This window comes from Grampus griseus, assembly GCF_964374135.1.
Source record: "Grampus griseus genome assembly, chromosome: 1".
Classification (NCBI taxonomy): Eukaryota; Metazoa; Chordata; class Mammalia; order Artiodactyla; family Delphinidae; genus Grampus; species Grampus griseus.
The window spans coordinates 88207879-88232149 of NC_139017.1; the positions used below are offsets into that span (position 1 = coordinate 88207879).

General features: G+C 38.9%; 1 protein-coding gene and 1 pseudogene across 2 annotated transcripts in view; both read right to left on the reverse strand.

Moving 5' to 3' along the window:
• The window catches only part of EEIG2 (EEIG family member 2), a gene marked incomplete at its 5' end in the record, with an annotated part of 103811 nt that overhangs the window by 38307 nt on the left and 41233 nt on the right, over positions 1–24271 (reverse strand). Inside the window, 3 exons of the mRNA XM_082680105.1 lie at positions 1537–1653; positions 7340–7369; positions 16405–16525. Of these exons, the coding sequence (XP_082536231.1) occupies positions 1537–1653; positions 7340–7369; positions 16405–16525 (268 nt within the window). The remainder of the gene's footprint in view (positions 1–1536; positions 1654–7339; positions 7370–16404; positions 16526–24271) is intronic.
• LOC309828754 (pleiotropic regulator 1-like) lies at positions 8997–10071 on the reverse strand (annotated as a pseudogene). Its single transcript has one exon. The product of its transcript is annotated as a pleiotropic regulator 1-like (transcript).

Sequence of the window (24271 nt, forward strand, 5' to 3'; positions counted from 1 at the left end):
TGCAAACACATTCTGGGAAACCTATCAGGCCAAGACCTTTTAGAGAAGGTCTCTGGAAACAGCCTCCCCTGCCTCCCAGATTCTGCTGACGTCATCACAAGCCAATGCCACTTAGCAGCTGAAGTTCTAGGGAGGGCAGGGAAGCTGTGAGTAACCACAGGAAGTTGGTCTACAGACAGAATGATAATGCAGAGAGGCAAGAACAGTCCCTGAGAGGCCTAGAAAGCTCCTTTAGCTCCTGGGAGTTCAGGTCTTGTTGTGACTTCCCACCCTAGGGCTCTATGAAACGTCCTTGTGTTTGAACTAAAGTTCTCTTCTACATGAGCTAACCTGAGGGATTTCTATTCCATCCAACTAGTGTTGGCAAAATCACATACAGTAACTCATTTAGGCCTCAAGAACAGGTCCCTGGGGTAAGTACTGCAACTCCCCTTTTACAGAGGAGGAAACAGTTGGGCTGAGGTGAAGTGCTTACACAGGGCTCCAGAGATCTAAGAACAAACACAGAGCCCTGATGCCATAATCCACGCTCCTGCCACGTGGCTGGGGTTATGCTCCTTAAGCTCCCTAAACCTCTGGCTACTCAAAAAATTCTGGTTGAATGAATGAATGAATACCTAGAGTACTATTATTCAGAAATGGTATATTTTTGTTGGACCAGAATTTAAAGCTTTGCTAATGCTTTCTGAGATGCTGCTATTCTCTAGGTACTGATTGCCTTTTAAGAATCAGCCATAGGATCTTATTGTGTTCTGGGAATAATAATGATAATGGTAATAGTAACAAAAACCTTAACAGTAGTCATGAATTAAGAATCTATTAAGTGCCAGGCATAAACTAAGTGGGTTTGAAAACTGTTAGATATAGGGTAATTCTTTTGTCCACTAACTTCTGACCATTCAGTTTTTATTCAGGATTATTTTCCTTTCTTATCATGAGATAACTTACCATAATGGGGTAAGCCTAACTAAAACACAGCAAAAGGTTTATCCAGTGAGTTTTACCAGATGCAAGGTACCTTACAAACATTTTCTCTACTGGTTTCATTTAATACTCCAGCTCTCTGAAGTGTGTATTCCCTCTGGATTCACCAGAATACATGGCTCCTGAAGGTACTTGGAAACAGTAGGGCAGATGCCCAAAGTGAGTTTCACTTGTTGCGAGAGAACCCAGTGACTTCTATGTGCCCACCACAGCTGCTTTGGAAATCACCTCTTGGGAGCTACAAGCATATTGTAAGGTATTCATTTACGATGCTCCTTCCCTTCCACTCATCGAGCCCTAATGCTGTAGTGGTTGTGTGTACTCTTCCCTGAACGTTTACAGCACCATGTGATCATGAAGGTGAACATTTGTTACTTTTCAGTGCTTCTGTGATTTGGATAGTTTTTTCTTCTACATGGTGAGTATTTCAGTGGTATGTTCAGCTCATGATTTCAATACTGATTCCCATCTTGCCCTTGACAGTATATACCTATGATTATTTAAAGGCAGAGAATCTCATTTGTTGACATGTAAATCTAGAAACGTGCTTACTTTAAGAATGGAATTATCCTGTCTTGTATTTTTGGTATCATAGCCTTCCAGTAAACAGCGACGAGTGGTATTTCCTGATCCAGCAAACTCTGCCAGGTTTAGATCTGCAAAGCCCAGCTATGAAAAGAAAGATAATTATATTAATAGAATATCTACTAGGCTTCTATCATATTATCTTTAAAATAAACATTCAATCCATGCTCTAGCCAAGTGGTCTCAAACTTCAGTTATTTGCAGTTTTTGCCAACTTAACAACACCTGTTCTATTCTTTGCTTAATATTGGGTTGGCCAAAAAGTTTCTTCGATTAATGAATACGTTGTTCAATCAAGTTCTTGGTGAAAATGAAAAATGTGTCTTTTTACTTAAAACCGAACGAACTTTTTGGCCACCCCAAATGTTTGTTAAAAAATTGGCTCCCTTTTTGCAAAAATGTACCACCTATTCTACTCTTGTCTTAAGCAATATGATCTCTGAAATCACATATTTGATTGCTAAATGTATTTTTCTGCACACATTAAAATATATAACTTAATGTAAAAATAATGCATATTAAACAACTGAAATCACTGCAGGTTAGCAGTGGTGCTCACACCGCTCTATGGGAAATACTAGCAGACCAATCATGGTCATTTGCACACACACAGAGAAAACCAGTCAGACTCTCCTCTCCCTGTTCTGGTCTGGCTCTATTCCCAGTTAACCACTGGTGACTGCAGATAGTTAGTTGCAGGTTACTAAGTTCTCACTGCCCACCCAAGAGCGAAATGATTTAAGTGTATCACATACTTCCTTTGGTACAAGCTCCTCCTCCTTTACCACCTTCCACAACAATTGTCTTGCTGGTCCCCCATGAGCTGAATCTCTCTTTATGAAGCCTTCTTCCTTCCTTCCCCACACCAACCTTCTCTGCTGTTACCCAGAAGCTCAGCTCAAACGCATTCCTCCCTCTTATTACTACTCGGGTTTGGTCCCCATTTTCTGCAGCTACCAAAGATTACCCTATGGTTTTCCTCTGATGCTGCTCAACCCTATTTCTCATTTCCAAGTGGTACAAAAAATCACTCCTTTATATCATTATTTTTTGAACACTCTATTCTATATGACTAAGTGTATACAGTCTTTTATTAACAAAAAAATGTGTTGAGCTTGCAAGTACATCTCCTTGAATATATAATAAAAAGTATTATACACGTCAAACCCTGCTTGATTTTAAGTTGAGTGCTGTGATTTTAAGTTGCCTGCTTTAATGCTTTAAAACATGCAGTGAAGAACATATGAATGGCATTTAAGATGAAGATTTTTATTGTAGGATGGAGCATTATTTTAGTGGTTTTTAATTGGTATAAGAAGAATGAAGAATAAGAACTTAAGAGACCAGCTGAAGGACCACAAGCTCCAAAAGCAGTAAGTCAGGAACATATCAAGCCACAGGTAATATCTACCTAATCTTCACATGATTACTCCGGTCTTACTGCCTTTTTTAGGGGTCCAAGAGATCAGCAAAAAGCCTGGATATGTCCAGGGCAAAGCCACATCCAAATGAACATGGGAAGACTCCTGTGGCTGTGTGATCACACGTCATCCACATGCCTTATTTCATACATTATCCTTTCTCTTTGAACCTCCAATACCTTTTCCATCCACACTCTTTGCTGATGCCTTGCTTCCTATTTCACTCAGAAATAAAAGCAATCAACAGAGCATTCAACTTCCACAAGCTCTGATCACCAGCCACATCTACTCGCCTACCTGAATCTGTGCCCACATGTTTACCTTCCCACTTACTGTAAGTGAGCTGGCTGCGCTCCCATCCAAGGCCAACCACTCTCCTCTCGCCTATTCAAGTTCATCGCTTCAGGGATTCTTCCCTCTCTATGGATCATTCCCAGAACACAAACATGCTGGATTTTCTCCCATCTTAATGAACAAAAGAAAACAAAACCTCATGCCATACCTCTCTCCAGTCTACTGTAATATTCTTCTGCTCCCCTTTGGAGCAAGACTCCTCGAAAGACTTGTCTATATTGACTGTCTCTGATTCCTCTGTCCATGGCCACCTCGTCTACTTCATTTCCCCCTCTCCTCCTCATCCACTCTTCCAGCCACAAGGTCCTCTTCCTTGAAAAATGCGAAGATCACCTCAAGGCCTTTAGCACTTACTGTTCTTTTGCCTGATACATTCTCTCTCAGATCTCACAGCTTTCTTCCTCACTGCATTAGGGTCTATGTTCAAATGTCATCTCTCTAAAGGGGCCTCCCCTGACCATTCTAGAACATGCCTGACTCCCCCCTCCCCTCCCCTGTAGCTGTCACTACAGCTTATCTGCTTTATTTTTCTTAGTAGCTATCATCACAGCATGTATATACACATTTCATATTTATTTTATTGTCTGTCCGCCTCCCTCAATCCCCCATTAGAATGTAAGCTCCCCAAAGTCAGGGATTTTTGTCTGTTTTGTTTACTGCTGTATCTCTAATACTTAAAATAGTGGCAGGAACAATGCTTGGCACATGGTAAGCAGTTAACATGTATTTTTTGAATAAAAAACAGCCCTTTGGCTCACGATCCACTGTTGGAATGCTGGTATTACAGTCACTAAGCATAAAGCAAGTTTTTTTAAAAAAAGAATCTGGTCAGTCCCCATTAAGAAAGCATGCTAAGGTCAACATTTACTGAGCACTTTTTATGTGCCAGGCCCTGCTTTAAATACTGGAAAACAGTGATGAACAGGACAGATAAGAACCGTCTTGCAAGAGCTTACATTGTAATGAGGTACAAGAGTCCATATTTCCTTATGATTTTCTCTTTGGTTTCACTGAGATAACTGTCTCAGTAAAATGGCATATATATATATAATATAAATTGTAGGTATAACTGTGGTAGAGCTTCCTTCAATTGGCAAATAATTTTGAGCATCTTCATTCCAGATAATGTTAGGTATTAGGAATGTATATTATTCCTATTCTCAAGGAACTCATAGTTTAATAAGGGAAGATAGAAAAGGAAATAAATTCCTATAAAAAAGTATAAGTGCTGTGATAAAGGAAGGCACAATTACAAGAAAGAGAGGAAAAGAAAATTTCTCAGTGGGGAGGGATGACTAAGTTGAGTTTTTAATGATACATGAGTCTACAGAAGCACATGCATGGCAGGGAAAACATCAAGTCACAAGGCAACAAGGCTAAAACAGCACGGCACACTCCAGGAATGTTCTCTGGGCAGTATGTCTGAAGTATAAGGATGACTGAGTGAGTGGGTGAGTATGCAGATAGATGATTTGCAAACCAAGATGGGTCCAATATGCTAGGTTAAAGACTTTTCATTTTCCTTTACAGGCAATAGAGAGCTGCTGAAGGACTAAAAGTGGGGGAAGGATATGATCATCTTTGAATTTCAGAGCAATCCCTCTGGCAATAATATAGAGGATGAACTGGCGGGAGACGACAGAGACACAGAAAAGATAGGAGGCCAATGCAGGTTTTAAATAAGAAATAATGAAGGCATAACCTAGGGCAGTGGTCTTGGGACTGGAGAGAAGAGATGGTTTCAAAAGCTTTTTAGAAGGGAGAAATCAAGATCTGTCAGTCAAAGCAGACTGTTTTTTGCCTACCCATCATTCAATGCCCTTATATTCCTTGCTAGCAAGTCCTGATTTTATTCAAGTGTCCACTCTTAGCTCATCCATGTACACAAGGAAAGTAACCCAACCTCTAGCTGACTGTGAAATTGTGATTAGTCTAAGCTAACCATGGCAATCCATTCCTACTGCCCATGACTAGTTGAGGAGTGGGCATATGATCCAGTTGTGTACAATCAAAGGTACAGGGAAATCCTCTGGGGGCCATGTAGGAAAAGTTTTCTCACTTGAAAAAGTCATAAATGGGGAAACAGCTGAGCTTTGTCATATGTGAATGTGTTGACTAAAACTTGAGCAGCTAGCCACCTCCTGACCATGAAGGGAGCTAGCCAAGGACAAAGCCATCACATAGAGAATGTAAGAAAAAAAGAGAAAAGTAACATGGATTCTTGATGATGTTCTTTAGTCAGTGGATTAACCAATCCTGGAGCAGCTCTATCTCACATCTATAGCTCTATCTCATATCTACCTGTTTTGTGAGATTAAAAACATCTCTAGGTGAGGAGGGTTTTCTGTTACTTGTACCAAAGAGCATCCTAACTGATATTGCAGCCAACTAGTTTTAGAGGGGTAGGTAGATTTGATAGTTGAAACTAGTGCCCTGGTTCTTGGCTCAGATGCTTAGATGACTAGACTGATGGAGCTACCATCACAGAGAAATACAAGAGGAGTATGTGGGGAGTTCCCTGGTGGCCTAGTGGTTAGGATTCCGGGCTTTCACTACCGTGGCCCAGGTTCAATCCCTGGTCAGGGAACTGAGATCCTGCAAGTGACACAGCGTGGCCAAAAAAAAAAAAAAAAAAAAAAAAAAAAAAAAAAAAAAAGTGGTTTAGAGATTAAAGAGGTTTAGAAATAAAAGAGTTGGGTTTCTGGTAGTATTATTAATTACTAATTCCTTCTATGCAGCAAAAAAGTCAGCACATTCATTAGTAATTCCATACAGCTAGTAAAAGTATAAAGGACAGTAGTGATCATGTATACAGAGTGCTAAGAGAGCACAGACGGGGAGTCTTATTCCACTGGGGGTTGGGTGGGACTGAGAATACTTCCCAAGGGAAACTGAATTAACAGTTGCAATTGTTTAATGCAAACCAGAGACTGTCTCCTAGTAAGGAAACTGAAACTTAAGAATAACATCCCATAATCAACATTTAGAAAGAATATGCCTATAATTTATTGTTGGATCCAACTATTTAATCTCTGAGTTGCTTTATTTAAAAACAGCCAAGCTTAAAAGGGAACACTCTTGAACTGCTGGTGGGAATGTGAATTGGTTCAGCCACTATGGAGAACTACTACTATGGAGGTTCCTTAAAAAACTACAAATAGAACTACCATATGACCCAGCAATCCCACTACTGGGCATACACCCTGAGAAAACCAAAATTCAAAAAGACTCATGTACCAAAATGTTCATTGCAGCTCTATTTACAATAGCCCGGAGATGGAAACAACCTAAGTGCCCATCATCGGATGAATGGATAAAGAAGATGTGGCACATATATACAATGGAATATTACTCAGCCATAAAAAGAAACGAAATTGAGCTATTTGTAATGAGGTGGATAGACCTAGAGTCTGTCATACAGAGTGAAGTCAGTCAGAAAGAAAAAGACAAATACCGTATGCTAACACATATATATGGAATTTAAGAAAAAAAAATGTCATGAAGAACCTAGGGGTAAGGCAGGAATAAAGATGCAGACCTACTAGAGAACGGACTTGAGGCTATGGGGAGGGGGAAGGGTGAGCTGTGACAGGGCGAGAGAGAGTCATGGACATATACACACTAACAAACGTAGTAAGGTAGATAGCTAGTGGGAAGCAGCCGCATGGCACAGGGATATTGGCTCGGTGCTTTGTGACAGCCTGGAGGGGTGGGATAGGGAGGGTGGGAGGGAGGGAGACGCAAGAGGGAAGACATATGGGAACATATGTTTATGTATGACTGATTCACTTTGTTATAAAGCAGAAACTAACACACCATTGTAAAGCAATTATACCCCAATAAAGATGTTAAAATAAATAAATAAATAAATAAAACAAAAAAAAAACAGCCAAGCTTAAACAGCAATTAGAAAAGCAAACCATTTAATTTTTAAGCTTATAAATAGCAATGAATGATATTACAAATTCCAAAGGTGTTAAAGAACACCAACTTACCTTTGCATAAGCTTTTCCACCTTTTAATTCCTGCCAAAGATAAAAAACACTATAAGGATATCATATGACTAAAGATTTAAAATTAAATATATGTCAAATAATTTTGAGGTAGATATTTACAGGCTAGCAAATACAGAGTAAAATTCTGATGATCTTAAATCCAACTGTTTGGATGTCCCCTGCCCCCCTGAAAATAGCCAGAACTTTTATTTAGAATTTAATTTAAATCTGAAGGAGACAAATGGTGAGAAGACAAGCTAATATTTAATCTATTTGCTGAAGAAGAAACTGCCAAAAATGTGCTGGACACATTGCAAGAACATGAATCACCAAAGAAAGGTTAAATTAATTACTGAGTTAAGCATATTAATAATATACTGTACAAAGATTTCAACAAGAGTTGAAACCCCCGCCCCAGAGACACCACTGTTATGAATTTTTAGGAACTGTCCAAAAGATGTGTATATACATTTCTGCTTTACTCAAATGACAGCACACTACATATACTGTTCTATACCTTACTTTTTTCCACTTAATATATATGGCATTGTTCTATGTAATACAGTAGAAACTCCCTTATCTAATTCTTATCTAAGTGAAGGAGACTGGCAAAAGTGAAAAGTAAAAAATATACATATATATATCTTAGCATTTTACTTTAAAATATACAACTACATTAATTTGCCAAATCTCTCAATTTAGGACATCACACAGATGCAAGAATTAAGTGTAAAACACTTAGAACACTGCTTAGCGCACAGTATAGGTACTCTGTATTATGTGTTTGCCATTAAAATTAGGGCCAAATTCTCCTCTCCTCACTCACTTTTTTTTTTTCTTGTGGGTTTTTTTTCCTTTAAGTTTACAAAATACATGCTTATAGAAAATTAAAACATTATAGAAATATATAAAGCCAATCATGAAAGTTCTCCCATAATCCCACTCTCACAAAGCCACTGATAACAATGTGGTGTTACTTTTCCATTATTTTTTAGAGCATTAACAAGTTACTCTTCCAAAAAAAAAAAAAATGCTTGCACAGCTTCCTTTTTTATATAAGAGTAAAATTTGGACATGTTATTCCAGAGATATTTCTCACTCTTAATGGAGAGAAACTACATGAAGATACCATAATCTATTATACCAGTCCCTTATTGTTAGGACATCTGGGCTAGTTTTAATTAAAGACAAAGGTGAAATAAACTTGCTGTGTACAGTTGTCAGATTATTCCCATTAGGCAGTTTCCTAGTAACTTCATTTCTAATGAAGAGTTAGCCAAAGATTCCAAGCATCTTCAGTATATTCTGGAAAACTACCCTCCTAAAGGTTGTAACAACTACACTCCCACCTACAGCATGCAAGATGGGATATGTATATTTGGAAATGCTTATTCAAAATTACGGTATAATTTCTTAATTTGAAACAAATTTTAAACTGATTGTTCCTGTAATTTTGTTTTCTAACTATAGAAAGTGAAGTGTGACAAATTTTCTTGCCTGATAGGGAATCAGGATGCTAAGGACAGGGTTTGTAAAACTCAGTATATGCCAGAAAGAGGCACAGGCATCAGAAACTTAAGTAACACTTTTCTATGAAGTCTTCACAAAAGACTGCAGCCCTTGCTATAGCTTCAAATAAGTCCATTGGTATCTCCAGTTATTTCTCCAGGTTATTACTTCCAGTAATAATTCGTGGTTATGCAGCTTGACACTTCACTGCAGCCACCGCATTAGTATGTCCAGATAACGTGTGTACGCTGGCTTTAGTTCTCACATCCCAAATCCGTGCTGTTGAGTCTTGGCTACAGGTCACCAGCACGTTGACTGTTGGGTGCAGATCCAAACCATATACTGTACTCAGGTGTCCATGACAGTGCCTTATAACCTTATTATACTCAAGATCCCAGCAGTTGACTTGTTTGTCTTCTCCACAGGAGAACAGGTATGCGCTCCTTGGGTTCACTATCACACCACGCACTGTACTGATGTGCGTTTTAACTTGCCACTAGCCAGTTAATGACAGTTATAACTTGCCACTAGCCAAGTCCCAGATCTTTATAGTTCTGTCAGCAGATCCAGTAACAAACCACTGATTTCCAGGTTCCACAGCAATACATCAAACCCAGGCAAGATGCCCACTGATCACTCTGTAGAGTTTCCACGGTGGGTGCCACTGAAGTTTGGGCATTGTAGGGGCTTTTTTAGCCATCAGTGTGGAGGTCTTGGCATTGTCACCGTCCATAACAACTGCCCCTGCAGGCTGTGACTGGTCAAAAGCCCCAGGGTGTCAGTATTCACCTCCAGCAGGTGCACTATGGTTTGCATCGACTCTGGCTTGGGAAGTAGGTAATGCCACAGCTAAGGACTGGGCAGCTGATTCACTCAGCATTCTTTGGATCTTACTGTCCGCTGTCAGAGCAACCCCAGGTCCTGGTGGATGTGGATGTGTACCTGTCACCAAACATTGAAGTTCTTGTCCTTGATTGGCAGGATACTGTTTGTGTCCACATGAATCTGATGCATTCTGAGGGCCTTTCTCTTTAAGATTTTCTTTTGAGGTAGGCATATGCAACACAAGACCATACTCATGCAGCTTGATTGCCATTTCTCGTTTGTGACTGTTCATCCAAAGGCACAGGTTTTCCATTATCAGCCACAAACATGACATGGGTTCTCTTCAATAACCTGAACACAAGTGTGTGCATAGAATGTTTCTGTACCTCCTCGACCATGACGCCATGGTCTGTGTAGTCGCTCCGGCAGGGAAGAAACACTCATCAACAGGATGGAAACCGCCGCCACAGCTCTCCCTCACTAACTTTTAAAAATGTGTTTGCTGAATGGAGCTGTCTCTTATCTAAACCAGATACACAACGCATTATCTACCATTTCCATCTTTAAAGAGGCAAATTGAAATAAGCTGAAGAGTAATCTATGGTAAATTCTATTGTTCGTGAATATGTGTTATCCCTCCCCTTCCCTGCCCGTTTAGTGAGGCCGCGGCCATGCCACCAGATCTACTCCATTATGAATTACCAAATTTTCCTTCTTTATTAGGTCACTGTCATATCATTAATAGTGCCTTTCATCAAACAAAGCAAAACAAAACTTTCTCCAGGTGATCCGTGTCTCTACTGGCTAATTCTTTTCTTTGCTCCCCTTTACAGCCAAACTCTTCAAAAGATTTACCCAAATATGCTGTATCCCACTCTCTATTCAATCTACTCTAATTGGGCTTTTGCCCTCATTTTTCCCTCTGCAGTGGCTCTAAGGATTGCCAATGATCTCCATTTTTATCAAAGCCAAAGGCTTTGTCTTATCTTACTTAATTTCACAACAGTATTTGACAGGCTTGGCCACTCTGCCTCCTTCCTTATACCATTTTGCTCTTTAAATTTCCAAGTGGCAACATTGCCTAGTTTTACTCCTACCTCTCTGGCTTCTCCTCACTCTCCTTGGCAAGACCTATTCCTTTATTCAACCTCTGTGGAAAGAATGCTAGTTGTATCCCAACTATCCATTCTCCCCCTCTCCATAATAAAAGAATCCTCTATTTTTAGTTGGGCATTGGCTACCCAAAATAAAGTAACTGACTACATTTTCCACTTGCTTTTTGTACTATGGCAGTGTAATTAAGATCTGGCCAAAAGTATACAAGAAGTGATATATATGAATTCTTCCTCCTTTCTTGTACCTGCTACGTACTTTTATACTACCTCTAAGTGTTTGGTCTAGGCCTCTTGTCTTCTCTATCTACACTTTCTCCCTGGTTTATCCCATTCAGGTCTATGGCTTTAAATAAAAATTGTATGCTGATGACTCTCAAATCTTTATCTCTAGTCTGAACTTCTCCCGAGAGTAGTATTTTAAATGCCTACATGACATGTCCACTTGATGTCACATAGACACCTCAAATTTAACATGGCCAAGATAGGCCTACTGATCTCTATTTATCTGCCCCCCAAATTGCTCCACTTTGAGTTTTTGCGATTTCAATAAATAGCACAATCATCGACCCATATGCTCAGGCAAAAGGTCTGAGTTATTCTCAATTCAGTTTCCCTCATTCACTATATCCAATCCATTAGTGGCAGTCTACCTCCAAAATACATCCTGAATCATACCACCTCCACTGTTATAACTCCATGCCAAAACATAAGCATTCCTCACCTGAACTATTCCAATCAGTTAAGTGGTCTCTGTAATTCATCCTTCATCTTAAAAGATCACAAAGTGATCAGCAAAAGTGATCTTAAAGGATCATGTCTCTCCTTATTAAAATCCTCAAATTGATTCCAAATCTAATTGGAATAAAATCTAAACTCCTATAAGGCTCTACCTGATCCAGTGCTTCCAACCTCTTCATCAAGGACTTCCCTTTCCATGTTTTCCATGTTCCAGCTAGGCTGGTCTTCTATCTTTAAACATGTCATATTTGTTGTTTATCCTGCATGAGGTTCACGGTACTTTTGAATCTGTGGCTCAGTATCTTTCATCAGTTTTAGAAGATCCTCAGTCACAATTTCTCACATCTCCTTCTAGGGCTCCAATTTTATGTGTGTGTGTGTGTGTGTGTGTGAGAGAAACCTTTACACTGTTTCCCATGTCTTACACTCTGTTATGTGTATCCCACCCTTTTTCTCTCCATGATTTAGTCTGGATATTTTACTTTGTCTTATTTTCCAAGGTTTTCTTCAGTTGTGACAAACCTGCTGTTAAATACATCTGTTGAGATTTAGTTTCATCTACTTAGCTTTGAATATCAGTTATTGTATTTTTCAGTTCTAGAATTCAATTTGATTTTTTAAATAGTTTTAAGTTCTCTGATTTCCTGTATTGATGATTAATTACACTTATTGTAAAAAGTCTGTCTTAGATCTTCTCCAAATCTGTATCTTCCATGGGTCTGTTTTTATTATCTATTTTTCCTTTTGATTTTGGTCATGTAGTCATGTCTTTTAGTATGCTTGGTAATCTGTGTGTGTGTGACAACTTGAAGAAATAATTTTAGGCTCAGAGTAATGTTATTCTCCTCCAGAGAAAATATATTGATACATTTGCTTCTGGCAAGTAGTAAGGTCAGGGATTGAGTTAACCTTCATCCAAGCAGCAACTGAGCTGATTGGAAGCTGAATTTCAGTTTTTGTAAGGGTTGATCTATAGCCACTATACTCCTTCTTCTAGGCTGAAACTCTTAGAGAGTCTTAGACTAAAAGCTAAGAGAGTCCCAAATTAAAGCTTAGAGAGTCCCAACTAAAAGCTTGGGGTATTTACCAAGGCTCCTTCTGCTGGTGGGCCCTGGACTCCATTTTTGTTCCCTTAGTCCTGTAAAATTGCCAGAATCTTAGCTCAGTTTCTTAGCCTCTCCATCACTGCTTTTGGCTCAGCTCCTTAGCTACTGCTTACAAATGAGAAAATGCTTTGAGGGTAAAAGCAATGCCAAATGTCAGGCTCATCTCTTTAAGCTTCCCTGGTCTATGATTCTAAGCCTCTTAAATCCTTACTGAAGCAGCTTCTGATGTCTTCAAGCAGCTATTTTTAATATTTTGTCTAGCTTTTCTGGTTGTTCTCAGAGGGAAGGGTGGCCTGTAACAAGCCAGTCCATTAATTTCAGAAGCATAAATCCCCAGGTTTATTATAATCTTAGTGCCTGTTATGGAGTGAATTGTGCTCCCCACAAAAATATGTTGACATCTTAACCCACAGTACCTCAGAATATGACCCTATTTGGAAACAGAGGAGTCTTTACATAGGTAATCAAGTTAAAATGAAGTCCTAATCCAATATGACTGGTGTCTTAATAAAAAATGGGAAATCTGAACATAGACATGCACTGGAGCTAGACAGCTACAAGTCAAGGAAAGCCTCGTCTTCAGAGGGAGCATGGCCCTGCTGACACCTTGATTTTGGACTTCTGGCCTCCAGAACTGTAAGACAATAAATTGTGTTAAGCCACCCAGGTTGTGGTGCTTTGTTACAGCAGCCCTAGTGATCTAACAAAGGGCTTTTTAACTTTCAGGTCTGTGACAGTTAATTTTATGTGTCAACTTGACTGGGTCATGGGGTGCCCAGATATTTGGTTAAATATTATATCTTAAGGTATTTTTTGCAATGCAGAAAGTATTTATACAGTTGACTTTACTAAATTTGCTTTATGGGTTCTCACTTTTACATAATAATTAGATAGGATAGGTAGAGTAAGTTCAGTAAATATTTCCATTTACCAAGCATGGTAAGAGAATGCTAGTGGTTCACCAATATCTCTTCTCTCCTTCTTCAGTGTTGGAATCTGACAGCCACTCGGTTAGAGACTACATTCACAGCTTTTCTTCCAGTTTGTCACGATCACATAGCTAAGTTCTAACCAGTAGGACATGAGCAAAAGCCATTAGCACCACTTTTGAGTCACGCACTAAAAAGGAATACATTTGTTCTCATGTGGCTTTTTCTTCATTCTCACTGGTGGAGAGATAACAAGACTAGAGCAACTTCCTTGGATCTAAAAATGAGCACCATAGAGTGAAGATGGCAGAGCTGCTCTACCAGCTCTGAATCCCTTGGCTACTACCCTAGAGAGACATACACTTCTATTTTGTTTAAGTTATTGCATATTTGGGTCTCTGTTTTAGCAACTTATCATATATGCCTTAACTAATACACCAAACCATTATAGTCTGAAGAACTGGTTTATTTCAGTTGAATAAGCCCTACCTTAAGTAGCAAAAAAAAAAAAAGAAAAGTTAAAAAAGGAATTCTGAGTTATCCTCTACCATAAATTGGTTACATATTTTCCTTTTCTTAAAATTCAAAGACAGATCATCTTTCAAAAATCATGATTTAAACTCCATTTAGAAAAGGTTTCTAAAAAACTAAAGATAGAACTACCATATGACCCAGCAATCCCACTACTGGGCATATACCCTGAGAAAACCATAATTCAAAAGGACACATGTACCCCAATGTTCACTGCAGCACTATTTACAATAGCCAGGACATGGAAACAAACTAAATGTCCAACAATAGATGAACAGATAAAGAAGATGCGGTACATATATACAATGGAATATTACTCAGCCATAAAAAGGAATGAAACTGGGTCATTTGTAGAGATGTGGATGGACCTAGAGTCTGTCATACAGAGTGAAGTAAGATAGAAAGAGAAAAACAAATATCGTATATTAACACATGTATGTGGAATCTAGAAAAATGGTACAGATGAACCTATTTGTAGGGCAGGAATAGAGACATAGACGTACAGAATGAACATGTGGACACGGGGGGAAGGGGAGGGTGGGACGAATTGGGAGATTAGGTTTGACATAAATACACTACCATGTGTAAAATAGACAGCTAGTGGGAACCTGCTGTATAGCACAGCAAGCTCAGCTCGGTGCTCTGTGATGACCTAGATGGGTGGGATGGTAGGGGTGGGAGGGAGGTCCAAGAGGGAGGGGATATATGTATACATATAGCTGATGCACTTCATTGTACAGCAGAAACTAACACAATATTGCAAAGCAATTTTACTACAATAAAAAAGAAAGAAAAAAAGAAAAAGTTTCAAAGTAAGAGTCACAGCAGGAATTAAGGTAGCAAGGGAAGAAGGTAGAATGATTCACTTATATCTTGGTTAATCCTAATAACTCAATGAGGAAGTTATTATACCCTTATTTGGATGAGGAAAACTGATTCTTAAAAGTCACGAGAGAGCTTCCCTGGTGGCACAGTGGTTGAGAGTCCACATGCCGATGCAGGGGACAGAGGTTCGTGCCCTGGTCCGGGAAGATCCCACATGCTGCAGAGTGGCTAGGCCCGTGAGCCATGGCCGCTGAGCCTGCGCTCCACCACGGGAAAGGCCACAACAGTAAGAGGCCCGCGTACCGCAAAAAAAAAAAAAAAAAAAAAAAAAAAAAAAAAAAAAAAGTGAGGAGAACTGCTTAAGGTTTCACAGTTAATAGATGATATATCTGGGATTCAAACCCAGGTCAATATGATGCCATACACACTTTCACAGCACCATCCTTCCCTTAAAAAAAGCCTCCATTCAACTATTGCTGCTCCAAATGACTATTTTAGAGGTCTATTTTCATTAAAGGCTTAAAACCTATAAAACGTATGTATGTGCTTGTGATATATTTTAACTGAGTAAATTAAGCAGTATAAGAGAAATTAAAATACAATCATATACATCATAGTGCTATCAGTTCACTCAAAAAACAGAATAAAAAAGCTAAAAACACAACTTTCTATCCAATACAGAAGGATGCAAAACTGGAGTGGAAAAGAATGAGGCAAGGGACTCTTGCTTTTCATTCTAAATAGTTCTCTATTTAATTTCTGAACATGTATATGTTATTACTTTGGCTATTTAAAAAATGTATATAAAATGTAAAACATGAAGGTTACATTTTAAAGCAAGTAGTTTAATTCACCAGTGTGGCTTCCTAATGGATTTCTCTTTTTCACCCAAAAGAGGTAGGATATATATATATGATATATATTAAGTTGAAACAATCTGAGATTGCAATTTTTTTAGATTATTGGTAATATGCTTCCACTTAATAAGTGGAAAAGGAACTATATAAAAAAGAAAACATGGACTTAGAATCAGAAAGAGTTGTGCTTGAGTTCCTACTTTGTCAGTTATTAGCTAAGTGAATTTGGGCAAGTAACAACCTCTCTGAGCCTTGGTTTTCCTGAAAATGGAAAAAATAACACATATCTTCAGGGTTGTTATTAGACACAAAATACGTAAAGTCCCTAAAACCAGTGCCTAATAAAGAAGAGAGACTTAATGAATGGCCGGATAGAGACATTTACAGTCCCCAAACTAATACAAATAATTATATGTACAGTGATGATGAGATGAAGGTTCTTGAATAATATTTTAATTTATAACTTCAGATTCCTCATATTTGTCATAGTAATTTAAATTATGCTGCAAGTGTGAAGTGAAATTACACATAACAGTTCTAACAATAAAGTACAGCTAAATAAAGTGAGTCAGTGACTATGGAACTTATCATGGTTTCTGAAAGGGGAGAAGTACCAGGCTGTTTTTATACCTTCCTCACAGATACTCTGTAGATACAAGGGTCTAGGATGCCTGTGGTGGCACTTGCACTCATTTTGCACATAAATGAGAACTTCTTTCTCCAGTGAACACAGTTTGCTTGCACCACCTCCCTGAGGAAAAAAAAAAAAAAAGAACCAGTTAATTAACTAGTATTGATGACATGTTAAAAAATAAAAAGCACACACACTCTTTCACTCAAGTCTATAATGCAAACATGACATATTAAAAACCAGTATTTGGAAACAATGAGACTTGAAGAAAACAAATGCCTAACAATGTGATCTGAAAATCTTTAGAAAGTTTTATTATCCACAGGAAACTGAAAAAAAAGTGAATTTACTTATCAATTTAATCAATATAAACTGATGCTTCACCATTCATTCAACACACACTACACATTTGTTTGTATTAGATGTGATGAGTATGTGATTAAAATACGAAGATCAGAATGACAGTGTTTCTAACGTTATATGGCTTATAGTTTAGTGTAAGAGACAGAAATATGAACAATACTTATTCTAAAATGAGCTACTGTCACAGTTTCACTCCTATTCCAGCCATAAGAGCAACAGCAGCTACCATTTATGGACAGTTTACCACATGCTATTTAATCTCACAACAACCCTAGGAGGTAGCTGGCATTATCCTCACTTTACAGGTAAGGAAACTGAAGCACAAGGAGAGAAGATAACTCTAGGTCATTTAGGTAGGAAGTAGCATAACTAGCATTTAAACTAGGCTCATTTAACTCAAAAGTCCACTTGTCTATTTTGTCCAACAACTCTGCTCTTTCAAGTTTCCAGGCCTCTGTACATGCTGTTCCCTCTACCATTCCCTTAGAAAGGAAGGATAATTATTCCTCTAACATCAGAAGAAAAGAAAGGCAGTGGGAAAAAATAAAGACAAAGCTGGAGAAAGCAAAAAGGAAAGGCAAGAGAGCCCAGGTTAGTTTTCATTTTCTTAGGAAAGTAATAGATGAGGTTACTTCTACAGGATGATTGATAGTAGCTGATGGGCGAGCTGTAAGTTTAGATAAAGGCTGAGGACGGTAAATGTGACAGGGAGTCAACTTAGTAGTTGCCTCAGTGAATAAAATGAGTTTGTATTGGGACAAATCAATTTGGTTTTATGGATTTCTCCATCAATGCACAGAAATCCAAGAACAAGAAGTGCAAAAACAAATATAATTTAAAAACCAAGGGCTTCCCTGGTGGCGCAGTGGTTGAGAGTCCGCCTGCCGATGCAGGGGACACGGGTTCGTGTCCTGGTCCGGGAAGATCCCGCATGCCGCGGAGCGGCTGGGCCCGTGAGCCATGGCCGCTGAGCCTGAGCGTCCGGAGCCTGTGCTCCGCAACGGGAGAGGCCACAGCAGTGAGAGGCCCACGTACTGCAAAACAAAAACAAAAACAAAAAAAAACAAACCAAGTATGTGTTTGTGTGTGGTACGTGCACGTATGTTTACTTATATACATGTAAACAGACATGCAAACAGAGAGGAGGGTGTGTGTTTTATCATAGGTTTAACTGTCATAACTTTAGCTTTTTTTTTTTCATTAGGAAGCTTTAGGTGATTTAATGAATTATGATATGACGAGAATGTATATGAGTGTTCTTAGGGGAGTTTCCCTAGCAATCCAGCAGGGGTGCAATTTATCTGTATGGTCACAACACAGGCAGATTGAGAGTTGTTTGGCAAAGGACAGATCTGAAGGTGTTTGTCAGGCAACCTAAGGCATCCACAGTAAGATGAGAAGTACCTAACCTGTATACTCAAAAATAGTGAATTAAAAAAAATCACTGAATAATAATGAAAATAACAAGCAAGAAAAAATAAAACCAGAATTTTTTTTATTTTTGTTTCTCTCTCTTGGCCTCAAGACTTGGGTCAAGACATCAGCCATGGCCTCTGAAGCTTCCCAAAAAAGGTATGCAGATATAACAATGTCCCAGTACTCCTGGACCCTTCAAGAGTATGCTGAGCTTCAAGGCACTTTGCTGTTCCTGTTACTGAGACCACCGATATAATGATCAAGAATCAGAGATAACAGTAAAAAAAAAAAAAACCTGTTATTTTACTTTTCTGATAAAATTACATTAAAACTTCTGGTTAAGGATGGCAGTTTGGGTACCTGTATTAGCCTCTGCTCCTTCCCCAAAATCTTCTAAATTTAAAAAAAAAAAAAATTTGAAGTCATCATCACTAAGGACAAAGAGAACCAGACAGGAGATAAAAAGAAGTGGACAGGGACAGACAAGTGATAACTGATTAAGCAAATTGAAGAAAGCTGAACCTTAAGCTGGTAATAATGAAAGCCATGAGAAGGAATCTAAAATTGGTCTTGAAGTAGAATGAAGGAAGCCCAAAAGGCAGAAGGATTGATTGAAAACTGTTTTAGAAACAGAACCTCAGATCCTGTGACTCCTGCAGAAGACTGAGATCATTCTCCTGACTAGGTAAGACAAAGGGATCTCTGAAACACCTGACTTGAGGGCAAGGTATTGAAAATGGCATGATAGCATGACCATATTGGGGGAGGTGGATTAAAGATGACTCACTGAATGCTGAAGCCTCCAATCTTCTCCCTTAACCTGCCTCCTCAGAATGCTGGAGCCAGGGCATATTCTTCAAGATGTGGAAAGAATATTCCCTGGGGAAGCCAATCAGCCCCAAAGAAAATGAGACGGATGTTGAGGGTTCCCAACAAAACAATCTACAGTGAAAATCTGAATCAATGAGCACCCACCATATGCAGAAAGCTAATTAACTTTTAGTGCTTCGTAGTAAATGAGCAGACACTTAATATGAAAGACAGAGATAAAAAAAGAGCAAAAAGCAACTTGAAGAAAACAAAGTCTATGCTGGAAGAAGAAAAGATTCTCAGAGAGAAAGAAAGTACATCTACCATACAGGAATAGGATGCTGTTAAATTTTAAAAAAGGAACATAGAGGAAACTAAAAAGTACTCATGGAAAACAAAACTACTGGGCTTAATATTCTGTTTGTGATTCCAGATCCACTCTGCCCTTTGCTGTGGCCCAGGAGGCTGGCTTTTATGGACTATATCAACCAGGCTCCCCTGCCCTCTGCCTCTGCATGTGCTAAAGGGACAAACAACGCAAAGATGGAGCGCAGGAGGAGAGAGAAGTTGGTGTATTTTTCTCCTGCTCCTTCCCTGTCAGGCCACGTGAAAAACAGGGAAGTGGCTGGGGACTGCAATTTTCCACAATATACCTTGTAGAACTTAGACTCTAAACTATATACGTTTAGGGACTTTCCTGGAGGTCCAGTGGTTAAGACTCCATGTTCCCAATGCAGGGGGCATGGGCTCTATCCCTAGTTGGGGAACTAAGGTCCTGAATGCCGCATGGCGTGGCCAGAAAAAAGCCAAACAAAAAAATAAACTATATGTATTTATAACTTGGTTAAAATAAAAACCAAATTTAAAAAGTTGTCTAGTATTGAATAATCTGAAAATGGGAACAAAAGTATATAACATTGCAAGCCATTTTTTTCTAACTGCTTAAAAAAAACAACCCAAGAACCTTCTTTATTGGCTAATACATGAAAATTAAATGGTATCTTAAATGTTTTTCAGCCAATTATTCTAGAAATTATGTCATAAGTATAAAAAAATCCATTAATACTCAGTGCAAAACCCTAAAACTTTGCTTTATATTCTGCTACTTTTCATTACTTTCTGAAACAATTCCTCAGCAATATTAATTACAGAAATACATCTGTAGATTTTTACCTAGTTTAAAACGCCCTTATAATGTAGCAGCCTTTACATACCAAATGGTATATGCTATCACAAATGGAGGGCAGCTTTGGCCTGAGTAATGAAAATAAGAGAAATCAAGCAAACTTCATATGTAGGTGTTTTTCTTTAAAAAAAAAAACACGTAAGTAGGGCTTCCCTGGTGGCGCAGTGGTTGAGAGTCCACCTGCCGATGCAGGGGACACGAGTTCGTGCCCCGGTCCGGGAAGATCCCACATGCCACGGAGCGGCTGGGCCCATGAGCCATGGCTGCTGAGGCTGCGCGTCCGGAGCCTGTGCTCCGCAACGGGAGAGGCCACGACAGTGAGAGGCCCGCGTACCGCAAGAAAAAAAACCCAAAAAACAAACAAACAAACAAAAAACACATAAGTAGGAAAGGAGTATCTACAGAAACATCGGTCTAGTTTGGCTAGAGAGTGGAGGAAGGCAACATTAAGTCTGGTAGACTTGGGAAGAAACAAGAGATTAAAAAACTTTACTATTACAAATACAGGTAGATAATTGATATCATAGTATAGAATAGAGGTAAAGAATAAGTTTTCATAAAGGATATAATGTTAAATCTTAAGGGAAAAGAGTACGCTTCTATAACCCTATGTGTTCCCATCTACTTACTACCATCCTCTTTCCCCTCAGATCCAAGCTCTTTGAAGATAATGACGACAACAATGACAGCATTTATTGAGTGCTTATTATACAACAGGCATTGTTGTAAATACTTCACATGTATTAACTCATTGAGACCTCAAAACAACTTTATGAGGAAGGTACTATTAGCTCCATTTTATAGATGAAAGAAAAGGAGAAAGTCAGTGACTTGTTTGGAACTGGAATTTGAAGACCTTCTACAGTGTAGACATTTTCCTTCCATTTCCTCACCTCTTAGTTACTTTTCCATGCCCTCAATCAGGCTCCTGTCCTCCACCACTCCCCTGAAACTGCTCACCAGTGAACAATTAACTGCCAAATCCAATGAGTTCTTTTTTATTATCGTAGTTGACTCCTCTTATATGTTCTGGAAATACTCTAGTCCCTTTCTACTTCTGTGACTAGTTCTTCTCAGCTTCTATCACCTGCTGATGTCCACCACTTAAAATGTTGATGTCTCTATCTCTAGCTTTCTTTTCTTTTTACTTTTATGGCCTTAACTACTATGTATACACTGAGAATATATAAATTTGAAGTCTTCTACTTTAGTCATTGGATTAATATAACCACCAATTTACTAGCAATCTCCACCTAGAACTCTTAGTCTCTAGGAAAGGCTTTAGGCCTCTGACCTCTGTCCATAATGGTACTCACCAGTAGGCTGGTTACCCACCAGCTTAACTAGTTAGCTAAACTAGTCAATGGATTGCCCAGGTGCATATGTGATAGAGATTGCCAGTTGCTTATCCAATATCCAGTCTTGTCTCTTCTTTAAAAACAGAAACCTGGGACTTCCCTGGCGGTCCAGTGGTTAAGACTTTGCCTTCCAGTGCAGGGGGTATGGGTTCGATCCCTGGTCAGGGAGCTAGGATCCTACATGCCTCATGGCCAAAAAAACCAAAGCATAAGACAGAAGCAATATTGTAGCAAATTCAGTAAAGACTCAAAAAAAAAAAATCGTCCACATTAAAAAAAAAAATCTAAAAGAAACAAAAACCAAAACAAACAGAAACCTGATTTTATTCAGAATGGCAATGTGTCCAGTTAAAAGACTGCATTTTCCCATTCTTCCTTGCACTTGGGGTAGCCATGGGATTGAGTACAAGCCAATGATATAAATGGAAGTTACTGGGTATAACTTCTAGAAAGACACAAGAAAAGAAATATAGTTAAGATATGTCCTTTACCTTTCCTCTTTACTTCCTTCCTCTACCTAGAAAACTGTAATGACAACAGTTAGAGTGTCAATAGCCATCTTGGACCATAAGGTTACCTTGAGGAAAAGCAATGTGATGATAGTGCACAGAGACAGAAGAAAGATGGGTCCCAATAATCACGCAGCCCTGTCTCCCTCCAAACTTACACCTTATTATTTAAAATGCTTATTTGGGGTTTTGTTATATGCAGCTTAACCAAATCCTAATTGATATAGCCTAAGACTGATCATTCCCAAATAAAGGAATCTGTAAAATTCAAATGTTATTCTCATCATGGTAGGTGCTCCAGGAATCCCAGAGTTCTGTTCTCCTCATTTAAAATTACTGTATGAAGCAAGACAGAGTAAGAGGTTCCTAGCCCTCATCCTCTTACAGAAAAAACTATTTAGCAGACATCCACAAACAAAAGTGGCTTTGTGGGAACCTTGGGGTCCAGGTAGGAGGCTGTGACACTCTGATGGAGCCCAAATACTAAGGAGGGCTGCTTTGAGAAGGCAGGCCTGCACTGCAGTTGGTACTAGATTTATTAATTTCCTTTGGTGATATCATGTTTACCTGACTCTTCGTGATCCATGTAGTCTTGCATGGTGTTTGTGCGTTTGAAAGAGAAGACACCTCTTCCAGTCTTTACAGACTGGTTTTGGCAGGTAAAGACCTTCTCCTGCCAGAAGACTTCAATATCTCACTCACTATAATGGATCGATCATCCAGACAGAAAATCAGTAAGGAAACAGAACTGGACAACACTATGGGACCAATGGACTTAACAGATATATACAGAACTTTCTACCTATCAGCAGAATACACGTTTTTCTCAAGTGCACACCGAACATTCTTCAGGATCAATCACAAGTTACGTCAAAAGAAGTCAACAGATTTAACGAGATCTAAATCACTCCAAGTATCTTTTCCAGCCACAATGGAATGAAACTAGATACCAATAACAGTAAGAAGATGGGGAAATTCATAAATATGTTGAAACTAAACAACATACTCCTGAACAACCATTGGTTCAAAGAATAAATCAAAAGGGAATTAAAAAAATATCTCAAGACAAATAAAAACAAAATCACAACATACCAAAACTTATGGATTGTAGCAAAAGCATACTAAGTTTACAGCAATAAACACTTCCATTAAAAAAGAAAATCTCAAATAAACCTACCTTTATACCTCAACACCTGAAGAAGAAGAAACTAAGCATAAAGTTAGAAGACTGAAGGAAATAATAAAGATTACAGAGGACATAAATCAAATAGAAAAGCAATAGAAAAAATCAACAAAAATAAGAGTTGCCTATATAAAAAGTAAACAAAATCAACAAACCCTTGGCTAGATAAATTTGAAAAAAGAGAGAAGACTCAAATAAAACCAGAAATGAAAGTGGAGATATTACAACAGATGCTTCAGAAATAAAAAGGACCATAAGGGGCTATTATGAACAATTACATGCCAACATATTGGATGACCCAGAAGAAATCAATAAATTCCTAGAAATACACAACTTATCAAAACAATCAAGAAGAAAAAGAAAACCTGAACAGACCAATAAAAAATAAGGAGATTGAGTCAGTAATCAAAAAGCTCTCTACAAAAAAAAACCCAGGACCAGCTAGCTTCATGGATGAATTTTACCAAATACTCAAAGAGGAATACCAATCCTTCTTAAACTTTTCCAAAAAACAGAAAAGAGGGAACACTTTGAAACTCACTTTATAAGCAGCAGCATCCTGATACCAAAGCCAGACAAAAACATCACAAGAAAATAAAACTACAGGCCAATATCCCTGATAAAGATAGATGCAAAAATCCTCAGTAAGAGTGTTTCCTGTGGGCACCACGGAGTTGATATTCAAGTAAGAAGAGCTCTCCCGGCCGTCGGTTCTGGATGCCCTCCGCCCGCACGGCTGCCAGCCTGTGTCCACCCTCAGGGCAATGACCACGCTCTCTCCATCTGTGATCCTGACCCGCTTCAGCTCCTAGAGCTGCTCCAACAGGTCGCGGTTCTGGTGCATGGCGGACAGGGAGGAGGCCACAAGGCGTGTGTCACCAGCACGTGCAGAGGACTCGCCATCGCAGTGTTCACTTGGAGGAGACTGGCGCCACCCAAGGAGGCTGAAATCAAAGGACTCCAGAAAGCATAGTCACAAGAGAAAGGAGGGCGAATACCTGGAAGCATCACTCAGAGGAGAGCCACGTAAGAGAGCTGTCC